Genomic DNA, 21,313 nt, shown 5'->3' on the forward strand with positions numbered 1-21,313 from the left:
TATGGCTGCGTGCTCTACATTTATATATGCGATGCATCGACCGTCGAAGCTCCATGACCGGAAGAGGAAAACCGAAACTGATTCGTGCATTGGCGGCATCGTAACAGTCGTATACCTGTCGTAAAGGTAGGGGGCGCTCCAACGTTTACGCCCAGGCAGGTTGCGATTGTTGCGTACTTTCCGCTCAGTGCAACACTAATGTGAACAAACTAATGGCGCTTTTTGCGTTTACGCTTACGATCCGTACGAGCGGTCCGTACGTAGCGCACGTAGTCTGAACGCGGCATTAGCTTCAAAGGCGTAACGCTGCGCCCTGCTTAGAAATTGTGACTGAAACGTGGCGCCCTCTTTGCATGCATATCGGATCTAGCGTAGAGGAGGAGGATGAAAAGGAAGGAAGGAAAGCTAGGGAGGTCAACCAGACGCACGTCCGGTTTGCTACCCTACACAGGGGAAGGGGTTTAAGGAAAGAAATGAGAGGGAGGGAAGAAGGCACCATCGGTGTGAGTACGTGCCGATGTCCATAACTTCACGCCTGTAATCGGTCACTGAGGCCACTCGCTTTCATGAAACGTGGCAGTGGCCGCATCGCTTTGTAGACCTGCGACGCGTGGGGCCACGGTCTGAGAATCTTACCCCCGTATTCAGAAATGCGCCTTGACTCGAACTTGACTTGCGGCCGCCTCAAGTCGGCGCCAACGCGCATCATAAACCTCCCTTGACTTGAAGCGCCTCCTCGCGGCGGACTTCACTTGATCAAGTACGCGACAACTTCAAGACAGGGCCAGCGCTACCTTGAAGTGGGCTTGAGGAGCCATGGCGGCTTATAGGAGCGACGTTGCTAGAAGAATCAGCGCGTACGAATTTGCGTGTAGAGCATGTGATGTCGTCTTCGCTGATGCATTTTACATGCAAACTGTGCCACGGCCACGGATGCGCGACAGATTGAACCCGATGGAGGTGTACGACGACGAGGAGTTTATCACGCGCTATCGCTTCACGAAGCAAACAGTTCGCGAGCTGCTCGCCTTTGTGCCACTTGAAGCGAGCGGCGACAACCGAGGATTGCCGCTGACACCCATGCAGCAGCTGCTTGTGGCACTGAGATTTTACGGTGCCGGAACCTTTCAAATTGTGAGCGGCGACTTGGTCAGTGTGTCCCAGCCCACGGTGTGCCGCACGGTGAAACGAGTGACGCGCCTTCTTGCAAGGCACCTGTTCCGAGCAGTCGTCCGCTTCCCGGATGCCTCACAGCTGTCAGGTGTGATGCGAGATTTCTACGAGATCGCCCACTTCCCCGGGGTGACGGGCTGCATCGACGGCACACATGTGCGCATAAAGAGTCCCGGAGGCGATGACGCAGAAGTCTACCGCAACCGCAAAGGAGTGTTTTCTATTAACGTTCAGGTAAGCCCTTTCTCATCATGTGTAGGGATCGTACGTAAGCGATTAGTTTTGCAGAAACGTAGAAGCAGTGGTAAAAGCCATATTACAATTCTCGCATGCTATTTTCTGTTACGCGCGTCATATTCATTCACACACTATATTTGACGGAGACGGTACGAGTGCCGCTTTTTTTAATCGTTTATTTAGTTGGATGTGTGGTCTCAACTGTAGCGCTGCGGCAAGGACGAGCTTCGCTTGCTGATCACGAAGCAACTGATATGATGTGCGCGCGCACATAGTTTTATTTCACAACGTAAGAAATGGGCTATCACACTTCTGTCCATCGTGACCACTACAAGCTGTGCAACAAATTCCGTATTTACATGTGCCGTGGCAAAAACAGGGCGGCAAATTGTGGGCCGCATGAAATGTTTAGTAAGTTGAAAATTTCTGCGAGATAGCCTTCAGTTGTTTTCAGATTTTTATCTTCCGTTTTGCTGGGAAGTAAAATGTACTTACAGTTGTTGCAACGCAACATGCCGTTCCTGTACTCATACTCTCGTTTTATTTTTTATTTTTTTTGCAGGCGGTTGCCGGACCAATGCTGCAATTCTTCAACGTTGTAGCGAGCTGGCCGGGGTCTGCCCATGACAGTCGCATATTCGACAATTCTAGAGTACGAGTTCTGTACGAACAGCACCGTGTGCCTGGTCTGCTGCTTGGGGACATGGGCTATGCCTGCTCTCCTTTCTTGATGACCCCCCTTGCTGAGCCAGGTCCAGTAAACTCACCAGAAGGCAGGCAAGTAATGCCTAATCCTTTCAGGGGTGTACATGATAGGTAACACCTCTTTCCATAATAACATACTTTGTTTTTGTAAAGCTATGCAATACACCTGAGGTGTATTAAAGCGAGTAGCTGTAATGCATAAGCAACATGTACCTCTGTTGTTTGTTGCTGCACCAACAGCACACAGATGGTGTCGCCTATATAGTGCGAGATTGTTACAGTACTGTTCAATATAATTGTCGGTAATGAAATATGACTGGGCAGCACGAATGCAAATCTAGGAAGGTGCTACATCGTTTGCAGGAAACGGAATGTATTTGTAACCATTCAATGTAGATCTGTGCTAACTACACAGAATAAAAGCTTTGGAACAATATAATATACAGTGTGTATTCAAAAACTAATTGCATTGTATTGTCATTCTATCAGGTACAACAAGGCACATATCAAGACCCGCAACTCCATAGAAAGGGCCTTTGGAGTGTGGAAAAGGCGCTTTCCATGTTTGGACATGAAGCTGCAGCACAAGCCTCGTAATGCAGCTCGCATAATAACGGCTTGCGCTGCCCTGCACAACGTGGCCCTCCTACGAAGAGAACCCGAGCCACTCGGTCTCCATGTTCCCACCAGCCGATGCAGACGTACAGGAAGAAATACTTGCCAAGAGCACCTGCCAAGTGTTAATGGTGTGGGGGACAATCTACCTGGCATGCGTGCGCGGCAGCTTCTTATACAGAGAAGTTTCTCCTAAAATTGTTGTTTGAAATCCACCTCAGTGTTTCTGAATAATAGGGGTGTGTGAACAGTGAATTTTGAGACTGAATCGAATGGAAATCATGCAGAATCAAATCGACTAGTTTTGGAATAATGAAGAGGCATTAGCAGCATTAATATAAAACAATGCTCACATCCTAGTATAGTCAGAAAGGTTCTGTCATTACATAGCACATTAGGAAGTGTTTATTAAAAGCACAAACAGAGCATCAGGAGCAGACCATTAGTTTCTTTGTATGTGCAGAACTCTTTAGAGTGTGCGAATGGTCACTGTATAGCCTGTTATGTATGGCTACCGAAGCGACGTAGCCTGTTCCACTACGCGAGTTCTCATGTTTTATGTCTATACTATGCCCGAGGGGTAAAAACTTACCGTGCTTTTGCTCCAATTTTGTTTCATTGGGCGCAGTTGATGTTTTGAAATATTCAAAAGGTTTCGAATATTCACACACCCCTATTTGATTCTGCACGATTTCCGTTCGATTCAGTCTGAAAATTCACTCTTCACACACCCCTATTATTCAGAAACACTGAGGTAATGGGTTCAGGGTTCTTCTTTGTGTCATGTGGCGTCTGTATGGCACTACAGACAGACGAAATGTAAAAAGACCATGTGTGTTAAAAACTCAGTTACTGATTAGACACGCAGCCTCAGGGTGTCATGCAGCTTTTATTTAGAGCATTCAATTTTGCAAGCTCAACTTGCTTTTGAAGATTCAATATTTCTATTTTCAGCTTATGCTCTTCATTTTTTTTTCATGTTGTCTGCATGCTCTTCTTGCATGAGATGCATTCTCAACTTGTGCTCCTCCCTGAGCAAAGCAATCCTGACTTCATTTTCAGAAGCCAAAGTTTTCTCCAGGAGTGCCATCCTGCTTCTGGGTGGCCTCTGGCTTGTAGCTTCTCTGGCTAGTTCTGGCTCATTCTCCTTGTTTGAGTCAAACTCTGGCGCAGCTGCACTGTCATCCACAATGGGTGAACTTGTGGCGTTCAAGTCATTAACCATTGTTTGGTCATTTTGCAGATGACCAGGGCTCCTGTGCTCCTCTGAAATGATCATTAGTTCAAAATTATACTCATTATGCAGCACACTTTGCATCACTGAATGTAAATGCCACAACAAATTGCTTTCGACATATTCAGCTGAGGGTTTTAAAAAAGCCTAAATGCCTTCTAAAGACATATGTAGCTTCTCTGCACTGTACAACCAACAAGCTGAAGGTACCAATTGCACAGACACGTATACAGCATCAAAGCCTCAGAAAACACGATAAACTGGGAAGTGGTTCCTCCCACATTGCTCACAGCAGATTGCCTTCAAGTTTCATGCCACAAAAACTTTGCAATGTGTTTCATGAAATAGTACTATACCATAATAGTCATAAGTTGCTTCCACTTCTCCTGTCATCATGGGTTGCAGAAGCCGAACAACAGGCTCACTGTCTACTGGGGGGAGGTAGGCTGCGCCATCCGAGTCTTCTTCATTCGGTATTCTGGTGGCCATGTGGCCTGCCACAGCCCCAACCAACGCCGACAGTGGTGTCATGCCTGCTACAGCAGGTCCCCCTCCTAAAGAAATGCGCAACAGTTGTAACATTCTATGAAGTACATTTATGAAGTGCTTTGAGTGGGCCCGTACACAATACACATTGAATAAAAATGTTCAACATATTTGATTTCAAGCAGGTTGCTGAAACTGCTGTGACCCACTTTTTTACTCACATCCTTTCCAGTATTGCATGCAAGGTATATTACATTATTACATTGTGCCACATTTCATGTTCTCTAATATTTGTATAAATGTGTTAATATTTTCCTAGTACATGTATCTTTGTTACCCGCACTGACTTTCAGCGTATGTTTAGAAGACCATGTGGTATTGCATAAAATGTCACTGCTGTATTGTGGATGCAATACACAATGCTCATTGAGGCTGTTCTGAGTCTCACCGGAAAAGGGTGCAGCAAACTTCTATGCACCTACAAACAAGTAGGCAGGCTGTTATAGTAATAGGGCATTTCAGGAGTTACAAAATGTGATTCAGTGCCAAATTTCGTGAACTGGAGCTTATGTGTATCTCATCATACTGAAATAAAGTACCCTGAGCGTGTCAAGCTACTGCTAAGCTGTTTTTGCCAGCATACAATTGTGTCGGGGTACCATTAAAAAAAGGTTACATTTGAGAGCAGTACAATCAGTAGAATGAGCATAATATGCTCATTCTACTACTTCTAGCCTAATGTCTGCGTTTAGCAAACCTAAGCTATGTCTGCTCGTGTGTTACCCTACGCCCCATGTGACTCCCATCATGTGTTCCAGCATATGCACCATGCGAGTACTTGCGCATCACGTTCATCACTTTGAGGAAAAAGCTTTTGTACCGTGCACCATTTCGGCCAGCTGCAAATCTCAACTCTACACGAAGCACACGTGTAAGCAGTGCAGTACAAACGCGCGAAAAAGTGGCAATGTTAATTTTCGTGACAACGTCGAAACGCGGAGACATAAATAACACGAACATACAGTACGATGCACTGTTCGTGTCACTTATACGTAGCGGTGTGTCGTTGTTTTCGCAGTCAATGACGCGAGTCTCGGCAAGCATGCAATCACCGAAGCCAATATACCGTCGACACCACACACGCAGTTTGACAACACAATTCCAATGACCTACACAATGGTGCTAGTCTTCTACGTTCCATCATCAATAAAAGATCACTTACCCGTCTTGTGAATTTTTCTTTTTTCTTCAGAATTCTCCTCTTTCCATTTCTGCTTCATGTTTCCCCAACATTTCTTCAGCTGCTTGGGGTCGCGAGGCGTGACACCATGCTGTGCGTTATACTCCACAGCGAGCTTCTTCCACGCCGCAGTTTTCGCGCTCAGCGATGCCACGTCCGTCTTTTTGCATTCCAGAACTTTTTTGTGATTGTTGACTAAGCTCAAAAGAAGCGACTTCTCCTCGGATGTGAAGCGCGGTGCCGGTTTTCTCGAGCCACACGGTGCTGTCGTCTCCTCCGACGCCATTTTGAAAGTGACCGTCGAGCGGCAGTGGATCGGCTTGGATGGTTATGGCTGTTTTCGTGCGGTTTTCTTTTATTTATTTCTTTTTCTGCCAATGCCTGTCTGCAAACGGGCACCTAGCTTAACCTTTCAGGAAATCGTCGGTTCTACAGATATATGAGATATTATTACTGTCATTCAATCTGGTAACCTCGCTCCCAGACACACCGCGGCGTAACTTGGGCTTGACTTGACGAAGGAAGGCAGCGAGAACGTTTATGAAACGTGATCGCTCCCTTCAGCGTGTTCAAGTCGGGTGTAGTCTTGAGCAGGACTTGTTCAAGTCAAGGCGCAGCTTCAAGTTAAGGCGCATTTCTGAATACGGGGGTTAGTCTCTGGATGTAGTTTTGTGCAGCCAATGGTAGAAATGTTTTTCCGCGCTTGTTCGGAAAGGAAAATCTCAGTATACATTTGTGCTGAGGTTCTCCGTTCCGTTCGAAGTTGAAAACGCAAAAGTTCGGAACCATCAGGCGAAATTCAACAGCGTTCGCATTCATAGTGAAAAAAAAAAAAGCGCCTAAATTTCGGTTTGTTTTTCGCCGATTTGTAGCTACAAGGAGATCTGCGTTTAGCGCATTCGAATTAACCACTTGCGGCGCATCGGTGCGCGCCGATCGCTCAATCCACCGGGGGAGAGCCTTCGCAGCGATCCTTTCCTCAAATATCCGAATTTATTGCTTCATCCAAGCACTGCCTCGCCTGTGTTCAGCCTGCACTTATTCGTATGATCCTATATGTACCCAGACTCCCAAAGTACGGGTTTGATATGCAGCGTGAGTTGGCGAAATGCTAAGGTACGGAACTTCTGCCCGAGCAATTCGCAGACGGAGCTCTTTCATACCAGTTTCTGATCTCCGCCGAGAACACGTCTCCACCCCCTACTTGCACGCCCCCAAATTGTACGCCCATAATACTGACTGTGGAGGAGGAAGGGAAGATGGCTAGCACGCCGGCCTTCGGCGGCTGTGTTATTCACCACGACCTTCGGCGACATCTTTTTCTCATGTTTCTTACCGGTCCACTCTTTTGTCTTGCTTGTTTCATTTCTCGAAAGCCGTGTCGCTCCGCACCACTGTGCGGGAAGCTCAATGCACGCAGTAGGTCCCGACACCACCTGCGGTATGTGTGATCCGAACCCGGAACTTTCGGATCCTCGTAGCAGGCTGCTTATACGGTTCCACCTATTCGCGCGCGATATCCCATCTTTGATTCGACTAGTAGCGGGGAAATAAAATTGCCCGCTGGAAAGCAACGAGGGGAGAAAGAGAGAGGGGGGGGGGGAGAAAAGAAGATCGTGTACACGTACCGTGTCAGCGATCTGCGGATGCATTGCATACACGCGGGCTGCGCCACGGTTGGTCGCGCCTTCCGGGCCGCACTGGTTGCATGTTCAGTTGCGCTCCGCTGGCCGCCTTGACCTTGGGGCCAGACGCCGCGAAGAAATGGTAATACCGCGCGTCTGGGGGGGGGTGTCCCCCCCAGGTGGAACGGCCCGCGCTTTCGATGCGCCCGTGCGTTAATGAAGACGGGCCAAACGTTACCGCGAAGTTAAAGAAGAACGTGGAATACGGAGGGGAGGCGCGGCTTGCTCAACGCTGTTGAGGGGACGTATGCGTATGGTAATGCTTTTTTGCAGCGGTGCGTGACCGCCGCGGACCTGTCCGCGTCAGAGTGCATGGAGATAAGGAGATCTGTAACCGCGCTTAAGAGATTCGACAGCCGCCACCCGCCGTGGTTGCTCAGTGGCTATGGTGTTAGACTGCTGAGCACGAGGTCGCGGGATCGAATCCTGGCCACGGCGACCGCATTTCGATGGGGGCGAAATGCGAAAACACCCGTGTACTTAGATTTAGGTGCACGTTAAAGAACCCCAGGCGGTCGAAATTTCCGGAGTCCTCCACTACGGCGTGTCTCATAATCAGAAAGTGGTTTTGGCGCGTAAAACCCCATAATTTTTTTTTCGACAGCCGCCAAATTATTACAACGATGCATCTTGTATCCCCACAATGGCCGCAGCGAAAGAACGTCTAGATACGCTAAAGGCTGCCAAGCTTCTTCGCCTTTGGCAGGAACTACGGGATGGTTATGAACGTACAGTAATTGCGTGACCATCTCATAACTGCTTTCCCTTTCATTAAGCCTTCTCTCTCTCACTCTAATGTAGCGCAGTGCAGCGTCTCTCCATTTATGGTCGCGGCTGGTGTTCCTTTATTTTTTGCGCCCATTACCCTGGTGGTCGTCGTCGTCGTCGTCGTCGTCGTCGTCGTCGTCGTCATCATCATCATCATCATCATCATCATCATCATCATCTTTTATGTCCACTGCAGGACTAAGGCCTCTCCCTGCGATCTCCAATTACCCCTGTCCTGCGCCAACTGATTCCAACTTGCGCCTGCGAATTTCCTATAGTTTTGAGTTGGAGCGCATATACGGCAGACATTGCTAGATCCTGACTGCAAGCTTACAAGTACCGTTGAAAAGAAAGGTGTACAATCAATGCGATCTACCGGTGCTAACATTTGGGGCAGAAACTCGGAGGTGGACAAAGAAGCTCGAGAACAAGTTAAGGACCGCGCAAGAAGCGATGGAACGAAGAATGTTCGGCGTAACGTTAAGAGACAGGAAGGCAGCGGTGTGGATCAGAACGCAAACGGGGATAGCCGATATTCTTCCCCTGGTGCAGGGTAGCAAATTGTACATTTGTGCACTTAAGCTTTGTTCTCCTTTTCTCTTGGTTCCAAGGCTGGTTGCTTTTTAGTGTAAACGGTTCAGTGGCACAGGCGTTAAGTTACACATTGAACACAACTTTACCTAACGTTGCAGTCGCAATATTCCAGATAACAGTTAGATTTACGCGCTAGGAAATAAGTAGTTCCCTGATTATGCGGCCTCCTTTCACTGGTTGTCAAGCCGGATCGGATGTTGTAAAATTGTTCCGGTTACCTGCCAGATGGGAAAAGCGGACGCTGGTCACAGACCTTCGGAAGCACTTAACGAGTGTCAGCGCACTATAGCAAAGTTTCGAGCCCTGGACAAGGTGTCGAACGTCAGAAATAAAAGAAAGCAAAACAGCAACAAAAAAGACAAAAAAAACTATCCTCACTTAACACGGACGAAATATAAAACATGAAATACAAAATAATATAAGAATAAAGGGGACGATCCCGGTTGCTAAACACAAGACTAAGGGACGCTACGTCTAATATCTCTACGTCTGGACAAAAGGTTGCGTTCAGCTGCGTTCACGCTTCGCGAGCGTGCATGGTTGAAGAATGTTTGTTGGCAACAGGCCTGACGGGCAATTGTCCGGCTACTTCGCGTCCCGCCGTGCAGTCGCCAGTCGCCGTGACATTAGCGCTTAAACACCCGGCTCTGTCCTTCAGTTGGCTCGTTTCACGCTTAGCTCGTCGTCCGACGTTTCCTAACGGTCCTGTTTACTCGCTTTAACGAACTTCGCTATCTTCCCTCGCGTGCGTACACAGGCGAGCGCACCGCCTGCTGTCACTCATCTGAACGGCGTGAAAGCTGCAAACGTCGCTCGTTGTTCGGAATGTACACTGCCCGTGCTTTAATCGCATTCTCCGCGGCGGGGTCTCGGCTGGGCTCGTTGCGGTGGACTATCAGATATGTTTTTTTTCTTTGTTGTTCTTTGCACAGGAAGCATACCTCGCACTGTCTGGCGGCGTCATAGTGTTTCTTTTTTTCGTTGCTTTTTTAGCGCTGTTTCGCTTCGCCCAGCCCTGTCACTCTGGAATGCACATTCAATAAAGGATGGACAAATACGCCAACTATTGGTATGTCCAAAAAGGTCTCGCTCTGTACGGCGCACCTGGGTGACTTCCTAACGACCTTGTTTTTCTAGTTTTAGTCAGCGTCGCCGTTTGCCCTCGTGAAAAATAGTTAAGCCGGTATGTGCTTCGCTCTTTGCCACTCGCCACCCTCGAGGAGCGAACTAAGAACAGCAAAACGACCACGTATTATTCAGCAAATACCGCCGCTGTCGGTCTGTTGCTCAGTTTGATGCCTCGGGTTTGGCTCCTGGCCGAGGCCGTCGTTTTTTTCGATGGGGAAGGGGGTGGGGGGTGGAGGGGTGGAATGCGCACATTCGTGCGCTTATATTCCATTGCATATTGAATCACCAAATGTCATTAGAGGTTCAGTATAGCGCACGCAAAACAGGGAAATTTACAAGTATGGAAACCAGAGTATAGGGGAACGTTATCGGCCGCGTACATAAGCAAAAAGAAGGCAAAAACTGTAAAATGGAATGCAAGGGAGTTCAGATTTTTGCGTACACGAAAGTCGCTTGCATGTGCTATAGCTAGTCTAAAGTGCGTGTGCGCAGAACACAATGAGGATATTTTCGGTTTACATACTGTTGTGCCATTACCACAAGCCCGGATTCCGAATCTGCAAGATGCAGAATCTATCCTGCGAGCGCCCTAATTCTCCCTTCACAAGTCAAGATGCTGAGCCGTCAGGCAGCGTGCGGGAGAAGCCTCGGCGAGCCGCAAGTTTGGACGTGTCAGCATGTGCCAGACAGCCCGGCGCCGCACCTCCCTTTGCCTGGAGGTCACCGCGCGCGCGAACTTTGAACCGGGTGGCCAGCGCGGTCGCTGGTTGGACCCCTCGGACGACCGTCGTGTGCTGACTTTGTATTGGGCCGTTTGAGTGACAATGGTTCCTCGGGGATTATAAAAGCAGCAACGCGCTGCCTGAAAAACAGGATCCGCCGACCCACCGGGAGAGAGTGTCGCTCCCGACTGGGGTGAGATGTGTCACGCGTTTTCGCCGGACGTCGTCGTGCGAGAACAGTCGCGTTTGTTGTGAGCACTCGGCCCCAGTGCCGACCCGTTCATGTCCTGTATGATAACCTGTATATAATGTATAAAGTCCCTTTTGTTATTCTCATCGACGCCAGGCTCGGAGTCTTCGCTACCAACGCTCTGTCACGAAACGGGTGACGAGCGCTACGGGACCACAAAGCCGTAATCGTGGTGCAGCGGTGCAAGTTCGTAACACTGGCGGCACCGGTTGGGTGTCGTAACAATACGCAACGCTTTCCTTTCTTTTTTTGGGGGGGGGGAGGGGGGGGGTTAGCGCTGTGTGGATTGCGTAGATCAACACCATCTATGGGGCGAAACAATTTGGTGACGTCCAGGCCGCCGGCTTGGATTCGCTCTTGCTGTATGCTTGCTTTTTGTCGTGACAGCAAGAAATGAATAGCAAAATCATATTCGACTTACGTTTACTAAGGACATTGCATTAGCGACCTTTTGTTATTACTGAGGTAAGCTCTGTTTCGACGCTGTTAGGCTTGACACAAACCGCCATTGCTGTCGCGAAAGTGTCTCATTTCTATCTGTCAGGTGGTGTAACATCTTTTGGCGATGGGCTGCACGTTGGCGTTGGGGAATGTCTAAAAGCCTGTAGCGCAGCCGTAACCGTCTTGCATCTGAAACGCTGTGCTAAAGCTGCCTATATACTTATAGTTAGAGAGTGCCACATCAACAGAGGGCTATGAGAGACGCCGTAGTAATAGGATGGGCCGGATTATGTTTCACCAGGTGTGTGCACCCAAGCACAGTACGCAAGCGTTCTTGCATCTCTACTCAATCCTAATGCGCGGCGGCAACATTCGGGAATCGAACCTACGACCAAGGGCTCGGCCGCAGAACGCCATAGCGCAATGAGCCACTTCGACGGGTAGCTCGTTAGGACTTAAGAAAAGCTACTCAAAATTGTTCATATATAGTTGTTTTAACGCGAGAGCGTTAAGGAGCTCGTGTCGCAGAAAAGCCGGTGTCGTCGGCGTCGGTGTCGACGTCGGCGTCGGCGGCGTTGGCCGTGAGCGATAGATCCCAGCAGGCATTCCATGAATAAAAAACAACTTGCAAGATGGACTGGGTGGGAATCGAACAAGGGTCTCCGGAGTGTGTTTTCTCTTTATCCGTTGCCTTCTTCGATACTTCCAAATTCTTTGTACAGAGCGATCGTGTGTACAGCGTCTGTATTCGCTGACTCATTGCGCCAGCTTGTCCCTTCGGCGTTCCGGTATAGTTGACCTTCTAACGGCGCTGTTTACCCGTTTTTTTTTTTAACCAACTTCACCCTTCGTCCTCGAGAACAGAACGCTATAAGCACACGGCGTGCCGTCGCTCAGCCGACATCGTAGACGACCTTCGACCACCGCGCACCGTTACAAGCAGGGGAGCGGAGAGAGCTCAATTTAACCGTACCTCGCGCACGCGGGCGGTACGCGGGCGCTGTCGCTATAACTGCTAGTCGCTCGGATTGCGCAGGTGGTGTTTCAAGGTAGAAACGACTGCGGCGCGCTCGCTAGTGGGGGGAGAGGCATTGCGGTGTCGAGAGTCGGGTTTCGCTATGCGCGAGATGGGACTGAGAATAGAGTTTGCTTCTCTTTACGTGCGTTTGAGTTCTTTTAGTCCTCTGCGTATACTCTTTGACAGCACCGGAACTGGTCATTTTTTGGTCGTTACGGCGACTTTACGATTCGTCGTTTAGCCTGTCTAATGTTTTGTTGTCGCCTTGTCTACTCGACTGAAGAGGCTCTGGCAAGCAAACATTGTTGTCGGAAGCTGTCACAACCTACAGCGTTCTCTTGCTTCGTTTCTTTCTCACTTTACTTTTATTTTGGAGGGGGATGAGGGAGGGGCGTGTATCCGCTCACGTGCGTAGTGTTCTTTGGCAGGGCTTCTAGCTCTTGTGAACCTCAGACACGACTTTTTTTAATCGCTCATTCACACGCTTTACTAGCTCATAACGCAGCTTATGGCGTCGCTTTATCTAGCACGACCTAGCTGTGGACTTTCGAAAACGTCTTTGCCAGTTTGTAACGTTGTATTGAATGTGCCGTTTCTATTTTAAACATTTACTTTTAGTTTGTTACCAAGTTTTCATTCTTCATTAGACAGCAACATGACAAATGTGTACGATAAAAACTTCTTGTACTTCAGAATTTGCTTGATAACCTTTTTGGCTACATGGTGCAGCTCGGGGGATTTGTATACGTTCCTGTTTTACTGAGCTATGTATTGATATCGGCATTGAGGAGCTCAAGCAAATTGCGATTGAATATACGAATGATAAAACCCGCGTTGTTGATGGTTCACCCAGCTCCGTTCAGTGTTGTTTCCATCAGTTTTCAGTCGGTGCCTGTTGCCTACACGAACGCCACTTCTGTCCCGACGTGGCCGTGAAATAGGCGACACGATGGAACGGCACTGAGTTGCCGGACGGTGTAGCATCAAGACATGTGCCTGCGTATCTGGGTGCAGCAGGTCTTCTCCCCGCATGTTGCTAAGTGCGACGCAATTGTCTGTGTTTATAACACATCGTTAAGTGAAATGTTAGTAATGATATTAGTATTCTTCGGGAACTTTACATGTTATCATGGGACGATATGCCTTTATTGAACCGTTTTCCTGCCAACTTGGTCGCTAGGTATAGTCCACGGTCTAACGGGTACAACATCGGGTATAGAGTTAGTTATACTAAATTCTAGAGGAAAAGCTGTTTGGGAAATAGTGGCAACCGGGAAGCCACTGCCATGTTGCTATCTGTCATTTTTGTAACTCATAATATACTTAAAATATGATGCAAAAACAAGCATTTGGGATGAACAAGGGAAGCGGTCAGCTAAACTTCACCGCGATAAGTGACGCGTAGTTAACAGGCGCACTCGTCTCATTATGCCAGCGTCCCTGTGACGTCACGCGCCGCTCACATAACCGGAACAATACAGCAAGCACACTCGCGCAACACATTGTGAGCACGGCTTAAGGTATCCTTCTGTGGATTTCCCCATACATGCACGCTATAAGAAACTAACAAAATCAAGCAATAAACTCGACAACGTGGGGTAACATGCAACGAACCAGTTCCAGACGCGCGCGTACACCATTACTCTAGTCCTCCCGAATGCCACGTCGCGATCCGGTATACCGGAACAGCCAGCTCTCGTCGGATGTGCCCCGGCCCCGCCCACGTCGCGAAACCAGTTGAGAAATGGCGTGGAAAGGCAACGTTGATATCGCGTCTGGCCGGCTCATTTCGCCCGTCCATCTCCGCGCCTTCTGGTTTCCGCATTTCGTGCGTCTGCTCGGCACAACACCGACTCGGAACAGCCCGAAAGCTCTTCGACCAGACGGCGCGCAGCGTTGCCATGCGGGCGCAGCAGACGGCCCGTGTGGTTTGACCTTGCTGCGTCGCGTCTTGGCGCGTGCGCGAGCTTCGTTTGCGTGCGAGGCTCCCCCCGACGCGTACGGCGGGTCTAGCATGTCTACGGCTCGTACCTCCGCTGCCCATTGCAGGGGGCTTTTGTTTCCGGCTCGACTTTGGCACACACGCAACGACGTCGCTGCCTGCTTCCTTGCACCGCGCGGCTATTACGTGTGAGTCAGTGAACCGACGGTGCTTGGCCCTTCCTTCCCGCTTTCTCGCCATCATCACGTCTGCTTTTGTGGATGTGTGTGTGTTTTGTGTTTTCTTTCTTTTGTCTTCTTTGTTCGCTCCTGCAACCTTGGAGTGCACTTTCTACCTGTTCTTCCACCACGTTCGCTATTTTTGCTTTTTTTCCGCGGACATAAAGCTAGCTGGTGCTTCTCTTTGTGTGCGCCTGTGCGTTTGGGAGAGGAGGAAGGGCGGAAACGCGCCCTACGTCTCTCCCTTCGAAACATTAATTCTCGCGAAGGACAACTCCGCATCCTGAAGCAGAGGGAACGTTGGGAACAGGATTTGCAGAGTCGCGCAGCAGCATTCAATAACTCACGAGAAAAAAATATAGGCGTAAAAAAAAACAGTGGAAGGCGGTCAGTTCTTCCAGCAGCGCGTAGTCGTAAAGGCAAGAACAACAGTGGAAAAAAGTGAATTTTTCACTCCTGTAGCACGGTCGGCGTAAAAATAATTGTGGGACATTGGTTCTGCGATAGAGATGGGTTTTGGCGCAGTTTTGTCTTTCCGTGGATAGAACAGCACAAAGCCGTGTTATAGTCGCGTATGCACCATAGTGCAGGTAGATCTACACGCTAGGTGGCGTGCCCGGTCTCTAGAAGTATGACCCTTTTCTTCAGGGTACGCGTTCTGTGAATTTTTGCTGCCGACTTTACGAAATACGGGTTTCGATTCGGACTTTGTTTGGTCAGGAAGAAATTGGAGCGAACGCTTAGCAGCATGCACAGCAAGCATTTTTCGACTGGTGCATGAAAATCTGAATATTCGCGTACTCCTAGTCAGAAAACGCCGCACCAGAATAATTATAGTGTGTAGGCCTAATACGCGTTTTGTTTTAGTCAACACATGGTAAATACAGTGGACGTGGGTCTGCGTGCGTAGACAGCCTCGACTGGTTATATAGTAAAATAATTTAGACCCTTAAAAACGATAAATGGTGTAAATTGGCATACAACTCGCATCAGTTAAACGAAAAAGGGGGTAACAGTGCGAGTTATAGACAAAGGCGATGAAATCGAATGCCCAAGGACGTGTGTGGTATCTGTTCTAAGGAAATAGTCGGTCGAGAAGATTTCAGCACCTGGCTGCCCGGTTTATTACCTCAGATGGCGAAACGTCGTCAGTTCATAATGCGTTTAGGAAGCTTGGCCCGGATCTCTTCACGTTGACCGCTATTTCTCGCCCAAGCAAAATTCTTCGACTTGGTTTATCACGGCTAAAGACATTTACCAACACAGATCACCATGCACTAATTACTCCATAACATGCCTTTCAAAATAATCATTTCCTACTACGTGCCAAAATAGGAATTGTTTACTTGTAAATGTTGTCTAATCCATGACCATTTACTTCATTCGAAAGAAATCTGGCAAACTCTCTCCTCCTTGGGCAGCACGGTTACCTGCAGTTTGTGTCAATCAATCAATCAATCAATCAATCAATCAATCAATCAATCAATCAATCAATCAATCAATCAATCAATCAATCAATCAATCAATCTTGATGTTTTAAATTCTTCCTTTTCATTTCGGCTTGAATATCGGCTACCTTCGTAATCTGTAATCCACGCTGCTGTCTTCCTGTTCTTTAACGTTGCGCCCATAACTTTCTGTATCATCTCCTCGTTGCGTGGTCCTTAACTTCTTCTCAAGCCTCTTTGTTAATCTCCATGTTTCTGCCCTGTGCGTCAGTATCGGCATAATGCGATAATTGTGCACTCGAGGACGAAAGCTTGGACGCCAATGCGCAGCGAAAACTTGTTTTTGCTTCGCAACTTAATAGCGCATGCCGGCTGAAATACTGTGTTACTACCGACGTGCGCGTTAAAGATCGGCACAATATATTCAACTATAATTTCGTGTGTGCGGCGATGTGCTAGAAATATTACAATTTTGCCGAAGCCGTGGTCTCCAAACTTTTGCTCAGTGCTGTAGGCTTTTATTTTCGAGGACAGCGGAAAGCTGCTGGACTTGAATTGGAAGTGCCTGCAGTATGCTGCTCCGCCCCATTCTTATACTTTTGTGGATTTCCTTCTCACGATCTAATCGGTCAAGTACCCTTGCACAGATTGCAGAGGATGACTGCCAATCACACATTACCAGTTTCTTGCTAGGCTATTGAACGTTAGGTTAGTCTACGTTTACACTTTGTTGGCTAATGTCCTCGATCATTCGTTGCAAGTCATTACCAGCGTCGCCGAAAGTCATTTACAGACCTCAGGTTCCACGTTGATTTTTCACACATAATCCTTACCCAGTCTGAAAGCTAGAATACCACTTCTAAGCATACAGCGAATATCACTGGAGATATTGTCCCCTTGCCTGACCCCCTTTCGTAATCGGTATTTTTCTACTTTTCCTATAAAAAAATAAAATAGGACAGCTGCGGAATCTTTAATAAAGATAGGCTAAGGCATTCATGTTTTATTCCCGTACCCTTTGATAACACACTATACATCCATGACTGCTGGTATATCCACGAATCTAACGCACTTTCGCAATCTATAACACTTCGAGTTGGGTACGCTGTAAAATAATTCGCACCCTTAAAAGCGAAAAAGGGTGTAAATGTGTCTAAAACTCACCCCCTTATGGTGTCAGCTATATACAACACCCTTTTTCACGTTTAAGGGTGTAAATTATTTTACAGTGTATTCGCGCAGCGATCGTTGTTACGTAAACACATCGCAGGCGTCCGACGATGCTGGAAAGAGTTGGCTTCCGAGGTGGTTCCGACGAAACAGGCCGATATTAAAAAGAGGACGCAGAGTCGGAGAGTGCGCTAGATTTTAATGCCCTGATCACGCGTTCTTCATTTCTCTTCAAATTTTCTAACCCAGCGTGGTTGCTCAGTGGCTATTGTGTTGAGCTGCTGAGCACGAGGTCGCGGGATCGAATCCCGGCCACGGCGGCCGCATTTCCTTGGGGGCGAAATGCGAAAGCGCCCGTGTACTTAGATTTAGGTGCGCGTTAATGAACCCCAGTTGGTCTAAATTTCCATAGTTCCCCCACTACGACGTGCCTCATAATCAGATCGTGGTTTTGGCACGTAAAACCCCATAATTAATTAATTGAAATTTTGTCATTTGTAGAACAGCACTGACGAGGAATGGAAGGGGACGTGGCAAAATGTACGCAGCGCAGCGTGGAACTTGGTCGCGTGGGAAACGCGATTGCGATGAGGCACTCTCGCCTCGCACGCATGAGCATTGACCTGGTGAGAGGTCCTGAGAACTCGGCTCGAACCGGCCTCCTTCTTTTTTTTTTTTTTACCTTGGAAGTCACGGAATGCTTGCGGCGTGCCGGACAACCGTCGTTCACGGTCGCGCAGGTATTATCCGGCACCTTCCGCTTATCGCATGCGGGGCATAGGCGTATGCGCATATCCTCCGTACATTTGAGTTGTTATTTCGTCGAAATTCCGAATGCAATTCCCAGTATTTCACATTCCTGGCATAATTATGCGCCGCATATGGAAGCGTCGTGTGCGCATGTCTAAATTCGTTTTTTATTTTTTTTTCCTGCAGAGGCCTACGTAGAAATGTTTCCTGTTCAACTGTGTTTTGTCAGCGGGTTAAGGGTAGGAGGGAGGGGAGTTTCTTGTAAGTAACGTCCGACAAATTTTGGTAGCCGATTGTAATGGAAGGCGACAGATGTGTCGTTATACCAATCTTGAGGCAAAGCTTCCGCTTGGACCCTTCCTAATTAATCACGTGCGCGTAGCGCTGTAGTGATGTTTTACGAAATACGCAGTGGTTGTTTAGTTAAGGTGCTGATTCAGTTATACGTAACGTCCTCAGATACGCCACCAACAAGTAAATAAAGGTAAAAAACATTTGACAAAATAGAGACGGATAATGAAATTTACAGCTTTGGTAATGTTTTAGCTTGTAACTTCGCAGTATATTGCAACCTGACTCCCGGTCTGTAACAGGGAGCCAATGCCCAGTCAGCCGTACCGCCTTCTGCCTTGGCTTCCCCTTCCGTTTGAAAGAAATAAACATCGAATCGAACATCAAATCAAAATGTGTAACTACGGCGTCAAACCCTTTACGTTATTCATCTCTATTGCACAATTTTCCCATCTAGGAATCCACCTGCAAAAAGAGACAATGTACCGCATACAGGAAATGGGGAACAGGGATTAACTGGGATAGGGGGAGGGGCTGACCAAGCCCTCAGCCTATGTTGGCTTTGCATTTTTGTTTCTTGTCATCCCAGCGAGTCTGTCCTCTGTTGAATGTCTTCCAGAAACTCGTGTCTTAACGCAACTTTTTTTTTTTCTTGTTCCTTTCTCTGCCAGATATCAGGGTCGAACAGCCACCATGGCTACGCGGTTGCCCTTCTTCGTGGCCGTGCTGCTCGTGCTGCTTGGCGGTGCGCTTCCCTACCACACCGGCGCCCCGCAGGGCGCCTGCGACAGCATGGTCCCGGGACACGGTGGCCCATCGGAGACCGCCACCGACGCCTACAGGCTGACGGCCCAAAAGCAGCCTGACCAGAGCGTCAAAGGTGAGCTCAACTGAGCGCGCGAGGGACAGCTTTTTAACGGGTGGTTCTGGGCCATCACCACAGGGACGTCGTGTGGAACGAATGGATTAATTAATTCGGTGTTGTTCGAAATGCCAGCTACTGTCTTACCGCCGAATTCCCCAAAATCTACTCGAGGTGCTTTGAAAACTTGAACTTAACCTTAACAAGATTGAAAGCGTACAGAAAAAGGGTGTGCGATTCATATATAACAGCGTTGGACGTTCTTCTGTTTCTGCCCTTTTAACCAAAGCCCACTTGCCACAAATAGCCCAAAGAAACCGGTCATCTAGGCTAAAATTTATGTATCAAATTGTAAATGGGCACTATAAATTAGACACTTCAGACGTAATAACCTTTTCATCCGGGTATGCCACTAGACAAAGACACCAGCTAACAATTGCTCCGTTTCGCACACGTAACAATTACTTTAAATACTCTCTTTCCGCGGACAATAACTGCATGGAACCAGCTTACTAACAGTCAAGTTCAACAGCTTTCACTTACCATGTCTACATTGTGTCTAACTTAGTACTTACCGTATGCCTTCTATTTTAGTTTATATTAGTTTATTTACTCTTATGTATCTATGTATTTATTTATCTATGTATTTGTTGGTTGCCTTGTGATCTTTTCAACATTTGTACCCTCCTGCCGAAATCCCCAAAGTGGTATCGCAGTATCAATAAATAAAAAAAAATAAATAAAAAACCTAAACAAATGCTGGCCGGCCTTGCTGGGGCACCTTATCCTTGTTTGTGACTTTTATACCGGGGTATTTTTAACTGTAATTCGAATGGTTTTCCGGGCCAATATATTCAGGCTATGAGAGGTTACGATTATTATTTTTTTTTAGCCTTGACATTAAGCCTTAGGCATCACTTGAAGCGCACTGTCGTCACCGTCGCGCCAACCGCAACTGCCTCCGAGAGCGTGTATATACACCACTTCGGACGCGCTCCTCGAGTGACTCGCTCCTGCGACGCCGGAGAAATCCTCACGAGCTCGTCGGGGCCGTGCCCCGGCGTGACTCTGGAGTAAGGCGCCTCAGCGCGTAGCGGCACGTCGGAGCCGAGGCGTGTGCGAAAATTGCAACGCCTAGGACGTGCTAAGCTTGTGTGCTTGTCGAGTAGCTTCTCGTATTTTTCGCCTTCTTCTTTTCTTTTCTGTTTTACGATGTTGCAAAGTGACCTTTGGTGTGTTTCGGCGCGTTTGTTTCTTCACACCTTTCCTCCCCCGTTTGCGGCTTCGCAGTCACGCTGGCTGGCAGCTTCAAGGGCTTCTTGATCCAGGCGAGGAAGGCCGACGACGTTGACAGCCTCGTGCCGGGAAAGTTTGTCCCCGAGGGCAACGTCAGCCACACGGTTGACTGTGCGGGAGAGGACGCGGTGAGCAAGCCACGAATGCGTGGTCGACGCTGGTTTTAAGTCCGTTGGCTGCCGAGTGTTACGCGCACCGCCTGGCCCTCCGTATACCGACTATTATTTCTCAGCGCTGCGCGAACTTCCGTTATCGCGTCTCTTTATGTAATGCTATACGGTAAGCAACCTTGAAAAAAAATGTGAAAAAAAATTGTTTTTGTTTTTGTTTACAATAGTACGTGGTACTTTTCAGATAGCTGCCAATCACAGATTTGCTTCCGCGCGAAGAGAAAGAGAGAGAAAGCGAGAAATAGAAGAGAGCAAAGGCAGGTAGGCTTGCTGCCCAGCAATAAGGGAAGGGGCTATATAGGGATGAAAAAGAGAGAGAGAGAGAGCACATTTCAATGTGCTATGCACCGTGTATACGAACGATTGCCGCGACCTGTCGACTCGAGTTACTGCAATAACAGAAGAGCTTCAAAAACTATAAGGTTTCTGGAGAGCAGCCCACCAGCTTTCACTCCCACTTGACTCCGTTTATTTATCCGTTACTAACTGCACTCTTTGCTCCGACGTGATGCGTCTTGTTCGCCAAGACTCCAAGGAGTCTGGCTCGGAAAAATGCGCCCATTGCGTTGCTTCAAGTCGCATATAGGTGTTGGAACTCGCGCGAAGGCTCTGAAAATATCAGCTAAAAATAAAAAGAAAAATTCTCTAAGCACCCTTCAAGTGGACACCACATTGCCAAGTGTTGGCAAAATTTCTTAACTTGTCAAGCGTAATAAGCGTACGTTGGCTTTCGCACCATCTACGAACAGCTTTTCAAACCAGTACTGGCCCATGTGACATATACGAGTATGCTTCGATTTCACTCATTCCTCGAAAAGCTGTTTGAGTGCTTGAAACGTAACGCAATGCTTATAGTTGCGTTTTTTATAC

The 21,313-nt window shown here is 48.0% G+C and overlaps 3 protein-coding genes across 5 annotated transcripts in view; 2 read left to right on the plus strand and 1 right to left on the minus strand.

The window, feature by feature from the left end:
* The window catches only part of LOC139050095 (putative ferric-chelate reductase 1 homolog), an 89,263-nt gene that overhangs the window by 35,523 nt on the left and 32,427 nt on the right, over nucleotides 1-21,313 (plus strand). For 2 of the 3 annotated variants that reach the window (XM_070526302.1, XM_070526303.1), the window contains exons 1-3: nucleotides 14,296-14,426; nucleotides 18,787-18,995; nucleotides 20,268-20,401. In XM_070526302.1, coding sequence (XP_070382403.1) covers nucleotides 14,311-14,426; nucleotides 18,787-18,995; nucleotides 20,268-20,401 — 459 coding nt within the window. In that variant the 5' untranslated portion in view covers nucleotides 14,296-14,310. Of the gene's footprint in view, nucleotides 1-14,295; nucleotides 14,427-18,786; nucleotides 18,996-20,267; nucleotides 20,402-21,313 lie in introns of those variants that run through there. The other variant, XM_070526304.1, reaches the window with a different exon arrangement.
* On the plus strand, nucleotides 753-5,586 carry LOC135898289 (putative nuclease HARBI1). The gene is made up of 3 exons (XM_070525547.1): nucleotides 753-1,407; nucleotides 1,973-2,187; nucleotides 2,605-5,586. Exons 1-3 carry the CDS (start codon nucleotides 817-819, stop codon nucleotides 2,924-2,926), a joined length of 1,128 nt encoding a protein of 375 aa, XP_070381648.1. The 5' UTR covers nucleotides 753-816; the 3' UTR covers nucleotides 2,927-5,586.
* Nucleotides 3,695-5,977, minus strand: LOC139049750 (myb/SANT-like DNA-binding domain-containing protein 3). The gene is made up of 3 exons (XM_070525548.1): nucleotides 5,673-5,977; nucleotides 4,321-4,518; nucleotides 3,695-3,996 (listed from the first exon to the last, which is right to left on the minus strand). Exons 1-3 carry the CDS (start codon nucleotides 5,974-5,976, stop codon nucleotides 3,695-3,697), a joined length of 804 nt encoding a protein of 267 aa, XP_070381649.1. The 5' UTR covers nucleotide 5,977.

Source organism: Dermacentor albipictus, chromosome 9 (genome assembly GCF_038994185.2).
Source record: "Dermacentor albipictus isolate Rhodes 1998 colony chromosome 9, USDA_Dalb.pri_finalv2, whole genome shotgun sequence".
NCBI lineage: Eukaryota > Metazoa > Arthropoda > Arachnida > Ixodida > Ixodidae > Dermacentor > Dermacentor albipictus.

Excerpts from the sequence above, each read along its gene's own strand:
- LOC139049750 (XM_070525548.1), bottom strand. The coding sequence starts at position 5,976 with ATGGCGTCGGAGGAGACGACAGCACCGTGTGGCTCGAGAAAACCGGCA. Across the intron at positions 4,519-5,672 it reads AAGAAAAATTCACAAGACGG|GAGGGGGACCTGCTGTAGCA; the intron begins GTAAGTGATCTT and ends GCATTTCTTTAG. Across the intron at positions 3,997-4,320 it reads AGCAACTTATGACTATTATG|AGGAGCACAGGAGCCCTGGT; the intron begins GTATAGTACTAT and ends TGATCATTTCAG.
- LOC135898289 (XM_070525547.1), top strand. The coding sequence starts at position 817 with ATGGCGGCTTATAGGAGCGACGTTGCTAGAAGAATCAGCGCGTACGAA. Across the intron at positions 1,408-1,972 it reads TGTTTTCTATTAACGTTCAG|GCGGTTGCCGGACCAATGCT; the intron begins GTAAGCCCTTTC and ends TTTTTTTTGCAG. Across the intron at positions 2,188-2,604 it reads GTAAACTCACCAGAAGGCAG|GTACAACAAGGCACATATCA; the intron begins GCAAGTAATGCC and ends TCATTCTATCAG.